This window comes from Neopelma chrysocephalum, unplaced genomic scaffold, assembly GCF_003984885.1.
Source record: "Neopelma chrysocephalum unplaced genomic scaffold, ASM398488v2 Primary Assembly neopelma1_60, whole genome shotgun sequence".
Lineage (NCBI taxonomy): Eukaryota > Metazoa > Chordata > Aves > Passeriformes > Pipridae > Neopelma > Neopelma chrysocephalum.
The window spans coordinates 16,858,198-16,870,377 of NW_020897715.1; the positions used below are offsets into that span (position 1 = coordinate 16,858,198).

General features: G+C 39.7%; 1 protein-coding gene across 1 annotated transcript; it reads left to right on the plus strand.

Moving 5' to 3' along the window:
* The first annotated feature begins 24 nt into the window (after nucleotides 1-24).
* On the plus strand, nucleotides 25-8,183 carry FAM162A (family with sequence similarity 162 member A). Its single transcript, XM_027681314.1, has 5 exons — nucleotides 25-160; nucleotides 1,142-1,267; nucleotides 3,525-3,633; nucleotides 6,736-6,844; nucleotides 7,934-8,183. The coding sequence occupies exons 1-5, from the start codon at nucleotides 145-147 to the stop codon at nucleotides 8,021-8,023; spliced, it is 450 nt and encodes a 149-aa protein (XP_027537115.1). The 5' UTR covers nucleotides 25-144; the 3' UTR covers nucleotides 8,024-8,183.
* The last annotated feature ends 3,997 nt before the right edge of the window (nucleotides 8,184-12,180 follow it).

Below are 12,180 nucleotides of genomic sequence, written 5' to 3' on the forward strand. Positions count from 1 at the left end.
AGCTGCGGGCACGGCTCCGGCCGCCCCACCAGAGGCGGTGCCGGCGGCCCCGAGCGCTCCGCGGCGCGTTCCCCTCCAATCGCGGGTCCGGGGCGGGGCCCGGCGGTGACATTGAGGGGCGCCGAGCAGGGCCGAGGCAGCGCCATGTGGGGCCGCGCCGGTGAGTGAGGGACTGCCCCGGGGCTGAGCACCGGCAGCCGGGCGGGGGCTGCTGCCGGCTCGCCCCCTGCCCCGGGACCCCGCGGAGCCGGAGCCGGGCCCGGCGCGCTGGGAGCGCGGAGCGGGGCGGGCGCTGCGGCGGCGAAGCGAGGCTTGAGCGGCCTCGTCTGATGGGCTGGCGTTAAATACAGTGTCAGGAACGGAGTTGTGCCTCTTATTTTCCTTCTCTGAAGACCTTGAAAAGGGTCGCCTGTAAATGTAAATGATTTATTTTTTCAGAGCGGAAACGCATTATGCCCCCAAAGCGGTTTCTCTTAGGAGAGACACCTTCAGACAGCATAAAGGAGGAAAAAAACCCACCTCATTTTATTTTTTTAAAAGTGCCCTTTTTGCCTTTCAGTGTTGAAAGGGGTTTTTTCCCCAGATTTTTAAAATTATATTGATTAATTAGAAGCTCCTTCTAGAAAGTCTGTTCTTGTATAAAAGGTGCCCTGACGTCTTCTAATGTATTAGAAAGTAGTTAATCTCTCAGTACAGCAAGATTCTGCTTTTTTGTCTTTTTCCTTGACTCTGGCATTGCTTTTGGGATATGACAGGATTGGTAGAACGCTGGTGTGCAGTCCCAGAAATAGCACCATCCAAAGTGTACCTGAAGCATATGAATAGATGAGTTCCTGGAAATTGTGATATGCATTGAGTTTTAGAAATTGCTTGTAGGCAGTAATCTTGTATTCCTTTTTTTTAAATTATGTTAATTGCATTCTCATTTTTCTAATCAAAGCTTAAGGCATATCTTACAGAGAAGTTTTAATTTCATAGAGTATTACAACTAAATCTGGTACTTCTTGCCTTTGTACTTATTTTTTTCTTTCCTTTTTCTCTTGTGTTTAAAGAAAACCCCAAACATTTCCATTGAAAAGCTAGTATTCTACTAGCTCTGAGTTAAATTCGACCTCTTTGCTTCCTCTGTTTTCTCTTCCAGATAGGGCTGTTAAACTGCTGGGAAGAAATATTCCCTCAATTCTGAGGATGACTGAAGGAGTGGATCTGAAGATAAGCAGAAGGCTTTGCATTAAACCCCAGGAAGAAAGTCAACTTCAGTCAAAGAGTAAGAGTTTTTGATAAGATCTTGCTATGTTTTATGCCACTAAATACTCGGATATCCATGCTGCAGTCATCTGAATAGGAATTTGGCTGACATAGATGCTAATGTTCCTGATTTTGTGAGAGTGAGTTTTGATCTGTAGACAGGAAAATTGAGCGTTAAATTTAGCAATGAAGTCCTGTTTTCTAACAAAGCCAGGGGTCAATATTTCTGCTTGTGACGATAACACAGCTTTCAGCTTGTAGCAGGTCACTGATGTCTTATCTGGTGTGCATGCCTACATTGAGGCTCTTTGGCTGTGCTCTGGAAATGGCTGTTCTGCCTCAGTGTAAACTATTAATGTTTAGGAACTTTGTATGAGCTAAAATACTTTTGCAGTTTTTCAGAGTGCAACCAGCTCCAGCTGTTCCCAAAACTGAATGTGCCCTGCAGGAGAGAGTCGGAATCGTTGCCTTGATTCATGTTTAAGGGTGGAGCTGGTCAGGAAAAGCTCAGAAACATTTTTTCACTATATATGGGAGAGATACGGTGCTCTAACCAGACTTCCTGTATAACAGGTTCCCTTATGGCCCACTGATGCAGGATAAAAGGAGCACACAGATGTGAAGCATTTGGCATGCTTCTGTTTTAAAAACATAACACAGCTGTACTGGGTAAGACAAGAGGTCTCCTTAAAAGTGTGATGTTTCCACTAGTGCCTGGTAAAGGAGATGCCTTATGTTTTTGTGAAGACTAATGGGAATGTGACCTAAGCAAACATAGTGTTCCTCCTTTATACTGTCCCAGAGGTGGCATCTTTGTGTTTAATGGTCCTCACTGGATTTTTTTTTTTCTTCATAAACTTGCCCAGTTTCTTGAAGCTGGATATATTTTTAGCATCCACATTCTCCAAGAAGGAATTCCTCAGCTTAACCATGCTGTGAGAAAAACAAGTACTTGTATTCCTTTTTTAACCCGATGTGTACTTTTTTATAATCTGATTTTCCTTTATTCAGTACCCCTTCCAAAACAGGGCCTGTTCATTGTAGCCCACACTCCCAATGTCATTTACAATGCTCCTTTGTTCTGAGGAGAGCTTCAATTACTGGTTTTCCAGGCCAAAGGGTCTCAGTCTGTGACACCGTTTCTTACATGGTGGCCATTCCATACCTGTGGTTGTCCTGTGCCTGTTCTATTTCAGCTCCCTCTGAGATGAGGGATCAGTATTTCACATGCTTTCCAAAATGCTGGAGTTGCAGTTTTATACAATGGCACAGTAATGCTGTTGTGTTTGAGTGTGTTCCTAATCATTGCTAGTTATGCTGTTTTCCTTTCTATTACTGAACATCTTGCCAAAACCACTATGAAACCCCAAGGACTCACTCCTCAGGCTTAGGTAATAATTAATAACAGTTAGGTTAGAGTCTGTCATTTGTATGTGAACTGGAATTGCTTCCTGTTTATATACAAGGGCTTTCACTCACGGGCCATCTCATTGACTCAGGATTCTGAAGCCCTGTGGCTCTTTGGGGTCAGCCCTCATGTTTTTTAATAACCTGGCTTTGTCAGCAAACTGTGTGTCCACCCCACTACCTAGGTAATTCATGAATCCATGAGGGAGCACAAATCCATACAGGATACCTCCCATTGTTTAAAAGAAAAAAAAAAAAGGGAAAAAGCTGTCTATCTTTGCCCTTTGCTAGATTTTAATGGTATTTTATGTAAGAAAGCTTTCCTCTATTGCATTATGAATATTTTATATATGGTGTTTGAAAGACTGAGCTGAAAATTAAGGGTCTGATCTTGTCCTATGGTTATCTGTTTATTTGTACCTTCAATAAGATAAAATCTTTCACTGCCTGAAAAGGTTAACATTCTGTGATCAGACAGTGCAGCACAATGGCTTTTCTGTAGCTGTTCCATTTAATTTTCTTTTTTTTTTAAACTAATTTAAATGTAATAGAAAAACTATAATATCACAGCACTTTAGGAAGTTTAGATGCTGGAGCAGCTTCTGCAAATTTAGACATGCAAATACAGAAGTCTTGGGATAGATTTAGCTTTCTTTACATGGCCTCAGTTTAATGCATATTTCCATGTTTGTTAATCTGTGATACAATTTTTGTTCTCTAAGCAACTCTGGCAATCATATTTAAAATTCTGCATTGCTCACCCTAATTGGTTTTGTTACAGCCCTGGCAATCCAGCTTCCCTGACCATTGTTTTTGGTGGTGTTTTTTTGTTTTTGTTTTGTTTGTGCATTTTGTTGGGGTTTTTTCAGGTCCATCTCCTTTGAGGGTGCCTGGATACAAGCCTACAGACTGGGAGAAAAGATTTCTATTGTGGGCAGGCCATTTCAAGAAACCAGAGGACATACCAGAGACTGTCTCGTAAGTGTCAGTTTTGAAGCTGTAAAAGAGACTTTGTCTGTGCTGGAATAAGTTACTTGAATGCAACTCCAGAATAACTCTTCTTAAATGGAATAGGTTTGCACAGCTGAAAAATCTTACACTGCTGTGTCTGGTGTAACACCTTGTAGATGAGATGACCTAAGTGATTATGTTCTGCTGAGATAATATATTCCTCTTGATTTGTTTTGCAAAGGGATGACTAGCATTTATCAGTTGTTTCATTAGAAAAACATCACAGATCAGTCAATTTTTCACTCTTGTCTTACAATTAAAAAGCTTTTTTCAAACATTAGTGTGAGCTTTTTTCTTTATATGTCAGCCTCCCCTTGTGGAAAACTTTCATGATATACTATAATTGAATCTTATATAAAATATTTATTAATGAATATCTAGAGGGCATGGGCCTACTTTCTTTAGTCTTGGAATTTAAACTAACAAACAGTGGAGGGAAGGGCTCCCTAACAAAATATATATAGTCAAAATTTCCCCTGTTGCTGGTGGAGTCCAAATGTCAATGCTTTCTCCTGTGAAAAAAGTAGAAAATAAAACTGTATGTTCTGGTTTGCATATCTGAAATGAAGACCAAACTTATCAACAATCAGCAACTATCAGTTCAAAAAACACTCCTCGTGGTAGTATAGTTATCCTTTAAAACATGCTCATAATGCTTTTAAATATAAGTATTTATTTAAATTAAAAAGATACAGTAAATCTTGCACTACTTGAGTAAGAAAAGGATGTAGCTGCCCTCTAAATATTTTCTGGTTTTCTGGATGCACTGCATGGGAATTGGAAATCCACCCATGTATCTCAATGTATCACAGTGAATAAATTTTGTTAAAATGGAATTCTTCAATTTTGTATTGAATTGTTTTTCTTAAATTTACATTTGAAATACATACAGGTGTAAATTATTAAAACTTATTATCACTTCATATATTTTCACATACCAAACACCCGTTTATGAGGGTTTTTAAGAAAACAAAGTTAACAGTGATTGATTTCAGTAGTTTATTGAAAGGACAAACCAAATTCTGATAAAAGATGACCATTTGTGCAAATGCATAGGGAATTCTTTTTATTTAGACAAATAATTCAGCCAAACGTGAGAAGACAATTGAGAACTATAAAAGCAGAAAAACTTGTTTTCCTGTTCTGAGATTAACTGTGGGTTGTAAGGGCTTGTGATATAACTCAGTAATCTTGTAAAATGTGGTGATCAGAAGTAACTCATTTATTAAACAAATATTAATCTTAGCCACTGACTTGATTTAAAATGCAAATTGTGTTCAGATATCTACCTTTTGCTCTCATATATTCTTAACGCATCTAAGGTACTTCCAAAATTAATTAGCAAAGTTTTTTTAATCCTACTTCTGTGCATTTCAGCTTAATTGCAGCTTGCACTCAAGGCGTTCATTGCAGATTATTAGCAGAAACAAATAACCTGGATGCTAAAATTAACTATTAGTTTCATTGTAGATGGATGTGTTCGTTCCCTATGATCAGAAATCTTGCAATTGAATCAATACTCTGATAAAAACAAGAGCAAAACTCTTTTCAGCTCTCAGGTCCTGTGTAGATTTACCACATTGAACTATCGTGGATCCTTAAGTATCTTTTTTTTCTTCCAAGTATAAGGGTCAAAATGTAGTAAAATATTCCATATTCACTCATGTTTGCGTACAGTAATAATTTCCCAGTTCCATTAAATCCATTCTCTGTGTTAGTTTGGGGGTATAATTATCAAGTTTGATGTATTTATTCTTTTCACCATGCACTGTTGATGCTTTTCAAGTCTTCTGGAACTTTATAACGTGCCAAATTTAATCAGTGAGAATATGAGACCTCCTTGAGAAGGGAGTCACCTGCTCTAAATTCTGCAAGGAAAATTAAATATATAGGCTGTAGGTCTTTGGTGATTGTGGGAAGCGCATCCAAAAAGTATTAACGCTTCCTTGGCCCTTCTTGCTTTGCTCTAACACAAAATTTGTTGTAACCAATATGTCATTTGGGTAGAATGATCTTCAGAGTTTAACCCAACTTAAAATAAATGGTCTTTTCTTTTAATTCTTCACATGTACAGCTGGAAGGTGTTAATAACCGCTACTCTTCTTGTGGAAGACTTCTGGTTTTTAAAGATAACAGCAGACTAGGCAACAGGTTTCCCAAAGGAGTAGTATAGCTACTGGTGTGGCTAGGTAAGCCCCCTGAAATTATGGAGAAAATAAAAAAAGATTTAAAGGGTTCCTCTGTCCAGAGCTGATGGTGGAAAGTTTATGTTCCTCCACACCTCCTTAGTTTCTTACGAAAACAGATTACTTGAAGACTATTTACTGGGAAGGAAGTGCTAACCACTGGTCTTTTACCAAGTCCTATTCAGAATTTCTGAGGAGTACCCTACTCAGCAGCCAGTGTATCATCTGTCAAATCCTGTAGTAGAGGAAGATGCCTTGCTGGAAAATAGACTGTATCATAAACGAAACTATTCTGAAGTTCAGGCAGTAGAAATGGCTTCCCTCCGCCCATGAAAATCCCAGCTGTTAAACACTGTATGTTATTCTTGCTCACAAATGGTTTTTACCATACTTCTGTTATTGAGAGAAAAATGCATATTTTACAATGCTAAATACATCACAGTTATAGTATGGAGTTTTCCCTGGCTTTGCAGATATCGGAAGATGGTAGTGAGCACAGAGGGAGTTAACAGTAAGAAAAACATTGCATTACTAAACCCTCTCTTTTTCCTGTTCTTTCCATGATGAACATACATACTTAAGTGCTGCAGCCTTCCTCATTTGCATTGCAGTCAAGTGGTCTTCTTAACAATGAAGTAACCAAAGATAAAAAAGCTGGGTTTGTTTCCAGCTTTGAGAGGAATGTCTTTGTGACCAAGTATGTCCCAGGGTATCTGGGATCAGTGTTTCCCATCTTGTAAAACTTTTTTTGTGAAAAGAGCCAAGTACTATTAGCATTATAAAAAACTACCTCGATAGCATGCTAGGAGAAATTAAACAATTAGTCAAGTGATTTACTTGGGTCTCTGATAATGAGTCTGTTCTTTTATTCTTATTTCTTGAGGATTGAAACAGTCAGAGCAGCAAAGACCACACTGCGTGTGAAGTTCAGCTATGTAATGATTGCCTTGACAGTAGTGGGATGCATCATCATGGTGATTAGAGGGAAGCAGGTAAGCACAGATTTTTGGCTGATGAGTGCAAATCAATCTTCACATTAACTTCTCGGTTCCTCTATGGATTTTTAGTACTGTCTTGCTTTGGGGCTTTGTTTTTCTGTTTTTTCATTTTATCACTGAACAAAAATTTTTAAAGTCCTCCTAGTTCCTCAGAAGTGACCCTCATTGACTAACTCCCATTGGAAAAGGGTGATGTCATGGTTAAGATTGCATGTGCTTCCTTTAAAAGAAAAAAAGCCTCTGAGCTTAAACCATCTGCATGCACAGAAGAACCTTCCTTGTATGCTGCCTTTCTCTGAAGCAGTTCTTCTGATGACAGTGTTCAGATCTTGTTTCTATGGACTGCTGAGTGTTCTAAAGAAACCTTAAAACTATGACAGTCTCAGTCCCAGTACTGTGAATTCCTGAATGTCAAATGACATTTCTGTCAGCATTTGTCTATTAAAATGAAAAGGATGCAGCACTCTAAATTAAACAGGGCAAAGATTTTTCCCTGACTTCAGCAGAAGAGATCAAACACTGACAATTCCCAGAACATTTTCCTCTGTACTGGAGTAATATGAATGCAAACACCAGGAAGTGAGGACAGCTAGTTTGGAAACCTTGTTTTCAAAGAAGCCGAAACTATTTATGTTTCCTGAGATGAGCTCAGTTGGTTAGAGCATGGTGCTAATAACGCCAAGGTCACAGGTTCAATCCCTGGATGGGCCAGCCATTCACTAGAGTTGGACTCGATGGTCCTTGGGGATCCCTTCTATTTCAGAAGATTCTGTGATTCTGTTTAACTTTTGTTTCTAGTACCTCTGAGTTGTGAAGATCGGAGATTAGTATTAAATACTGACCAGAAGCACAGAATGTATCTTCCAGTGCCTTAACAAAAGGCTTTAATTTATTCATAGAGAAGTAATTACTTTCAGCCAAAATTAGTTTCTGGATATTTTATTTTACCCCTCTTGCTTCCTGGCATTACTGCTGACAGAACTATGCCTCGGTAAGGATAGGCCAGATATTTTGTAAGCTATCAATTCAAGTTTCAGTTCTGTGGTCCTTCAGGGGGTAACTGATGATCTTATTACATTGTAGGCTGTAAAAAGACATGAAACTCTTACAAACATAAACTTGGAGAAGAAAGCCCAGTGGAGAGAGGAAAGTACTGCACCTGCTAAACCTTAAAAGAGGAAATGAAGAGCAAGGACTGGGGAAGAAAAGCCAAGTCCTTTTCAGCACTGGAAGGAGGATATAGTCACATCTTTCCTGTATGTTAGTTCTGTACACTCATATTCAAGAAAGAATGAATACATTATCCATTAATAACCAAACCCAGAAATACCTATTTTCTTTTGCTAATAACTGCCCCTTTCTTTCAAACTCTTTTCTTCGTGGTTAGTGGGACAGGACACATGAGCAAACTGGAGAGACAAAGTAATTGCTTCCCACATATGCTATGCACTAGACTAAGCATCTTTTAAAATACTGCAGAAGCTGTACTTGCATTCTTGGTACCAATCCCCTTAATGAAAGGTCTTACTTACCACTTACAAGAAGGTAACTTTGACAAAAGGGCAGACCATTTAGTTTCCACTTGTACAAACAAAATACCTTCACTGGACAGTCATCCACTATCAGTAGCTATTTCAGGTCCTTTCAAGGTCCCCTCAGGAAGAATGGGGCTATATGGAAGAATGGGGCTATATGGAAGAATGGGGCTATATTTATTCTGTATTGGTACTGGGTGCTTCAAATATTCTGTATGTTTCCCTTTGTGCAAGACAGAAAAATTATTGAGAGAGCCCTTGAGTCAGGAGTAATTGTCTGACCTGCATTTACATCATCAAAATGATCATAACTTAGCCTGCTTACCTGCTCTAGGTGCAATTATTCTGGCTGCATTTAAGTGAGGGATTACTTTCTGTGAAGAACTGCCTCCCTTCAATAAAACAAGGAGGGAGATGGATAGTGAAACAGCATTCCAGAGAACCACTGTGTTGCAGCTGACAACCTAATGGTTGTCACACCAGAGCTGGAACAGAGATGACAATTTTGAGGAATACTGAGCAACAGCTTCAACCTGTACTGTCAGATTTAGTATTTTGAGGCACATGAGTATGAGAAAGTCCATCAGGCATTACTGCTCTCTGCTACTAAGCTTTTTTTTCAAATCTCATTTATTTGTATTTTCCCCCTTTAAGTCGTCATCTGTACTTTCATTATACTAGCCCACCTGGAGATCACCTGCCTCGTTTTAGAAGTGGCAGTCCCAGTAATACCTGCAAAGAGCAACTCCCAACAGTTCTCCTTCTGGCATTGAGCCCAAAGAGTCACACACTATTCATGCTGAACAGCTTGCAGCAGCCAGAGATAGTATTTTTCCTTCTCCTTACAGTTCATTTGGAAGGAAATGTAGATTGGAAATGTTAGGACTGCTCAAAACCTGTTACTTCCTAGCACTGCCTGCTCACTGGTCCTGAGGACTCCAAAAAGAGACAAGACATATCAGTTTGACAGATTTTTTGACAGTTTGACAGACCCTCCCTCATAGCAGGAGGGAGATTAATTTTTTTGAAACTTTTTCCAGATTAGTTTTGTTATACTACTAAAAATTAGCACTATTGCTGAGTGAATCAAAAGCCTACAAAAATGCATGGGAAATCTTCTCTTTATACCTGGAAAAGAGAAGCAGTAAGATCTCTACTGCAGTCCTCTCTAGTAGCTTTGTCCTTTACTCCAGAGCTAGAAAATCATTGCTGCAGGCCATCTTTCTATGAATTGCAATTCTGAGTATCACAATGAGATGTAACCAGTCAGACAAGTTGTGAAGTCAATTCCACCACAGAAGCTACAACCTTCAGGTGATACCATGACCTGCCATCAGATTCTCTGAATGGAAATTATCACAAGTAAGCTGTCAGTCAAGCAGAGCAGGCTTTCACAGCTTTGTCCACTTAATGAGCACTGAATGCAAGTCACATTTAATTCCACTGCAGGTACGTGAACAGATTTTCCATGACAGTTCTAGTTCTTTGCCACACAGCAGGCACGCAGGCGAGAACCAAAATAAATCTTGCCAGATTACATGCCAGATTACATGTGATCATGTATGTATTAAATAAGACCAAAAAAAGAGAAATGCATTTCAGATGGTATTTCAAGTTTCCTTGAAGAAAAACTTGTGATTTATGCTTGGTGATGGCAGAGCTTAAAACTGTGTGTTCCAAAAATATTACCCTTTCAATATGCACCTGAGTGCTCTTTTGAACAGAACTGGAAGGTACCTCATTTAGTTTTGGAATAATAAAACTATTTGGACTCATCCACCTGGTAAAGTACTTCAAATAAAAATGTGCAAAATACCCCTTAGAAAGCAACACCTCAGAGCAGCATTGGTAATCAGTTTTCCATTTTACTTAAATTTCTATAAGCTTTTTACCATTTACTCAAAAATTGAAGTCTGGTCCAGTGGTTTGCCAGAAGCTCCATGTATCTTTCTGTCACTCTAGTATCTCCACCATTTCAGTATCTGTCATAAAAACTGTGCATCACTGCCCACCTTTGTGTTTTCTTTCAGCTTCCACATAGGCTCCAGAGTCTCAAACAAAAGCCCAAGACAATGAGCTTTGTGCTGTCTCCAGCTCCCTCCCAAGCATTGCAGTATTTTCTTTGCAAGTAGCTGGGTACTAGAAAAAAGATGTAAATCTTTCTCAGAGAGGCAGTGAAAGAAACCACCTCTTTCCTAGTGTGATGGCTTCCAAGAAAGCACTTCTAAACACAGACAATGGTGACAAAACCAGCGTGTTTCTAGCTGAAGCAGCCTGTCCAGCTGACTGGAGAACATCTCAGATCACCTGACAGCTCATAGCTTTAGCCTGCAGCCTTTTAACAGTGCGTGATAGAGAGGAACATACTAAGCCCTTAAACAGTATTTAATTTTCTTTCCTTTGGCTTGGTCTGTAACACCATTCACATTTATTCAAAACAGTCAAATTTATCAATTCTATACCATATGCCATATTGCTGTACCTCTTCCAAAGGCAACTGAAACTTCCAAATGTAATGATCAGTCTGACAACTTCAACACTGCCTCAGAAGAGCATGCAGGAGCCTTATGGACATGGCCACAGCAGTACACAAACAGGTCCTGTTTATTTTCTGCTACGACTCAGGCAACTGAAGAAAGACCTTCATGTCTAAAATTGGCATTGGAGAGTACCAATGGTGTGTTGTGCCAATTTCCAGAGACAAAGAAATGATACTGAAAAATGTGGGGAATTACTTAAGAGAGATAAGATAGCTGTTCTGGAAATCCTCAGAGAAGAACAGAGATGTAATAGCAAGAGCACTCTCACATGTAGGACCATGTGCAATCTAGTTCTTCAACACTCTTGGTGCTAACAGAAAAAAAAATGCAGTTTCAAGAACACAGGTCTTTGGGGGTCATTGTCTTCCTCCATTCTCTTAATGTTAGAGGAAGGGACTTGAACCACCAGTATTTGGTTTGCAGCAAGGAACCAACACAGGAATTTAAGAACAGGCTGAAGTCTGTAGGCAGCACGTGCCTCAAATAATTATGTGGTGTCTTCCCACGAGCCCCAGGCACTGGTCCTGGCTTCGTTATTGAGCTTTCAATAACCTGCCCCATCATCTCTTGTATCCTCCTGAATCCAAGAGAGTGACCCTGCCTGCCATGTTCCACTGGGAAATTTACCAACAAAAAAATAATAGCTCCTATTTGCTGGCCCAACAAATATGCAACTTAAATGGCATTACTGATCTGTGGTCAGAACTGCAAGACAGCAATTCCAGGCAGTCTTGCATCTTCCTTTCTCTAACACTCAGTTTAAAATAGACATTGTTAAAACCCGAGTGCAGTGTTTCCACCTCATTACTGATGTTGCAAAAATTTTCATTAATCTTTTCACCTTAGCAGTCTGCGGGGCTTTTGGAAGGTGCTTAGATTGGGTCTACACAAGTAGACAGAAAAAAATGCATACGTTGCAATTTGGAAGAAAACACGAGATCACTTTTCTGGCACTACAGGCTGCTTGGCAGAGCTAAGAGAAGAACCCAAGAACTCCCAACAGTTCCCTCACCTATCCTCTACGCAAGAGTAGCTGCCTCCTACGTAGATACAAAACAACAACAGATCATTCAAAACACAGTGTGACCATCACAAAAGTGGCAGCTAGAGCCGTTCTCCGAGATGGTCCTTGTCTGAGCACATCCTTCAGGAGAGCAAAGAATACTGGTTTCAGTGTTTCTAGCAGGGGACATAGCTACACAGAATTGTGTTAGGAAGTAGTGTTCAAGCAGTAACATCTTTTCAGCAGCACTTT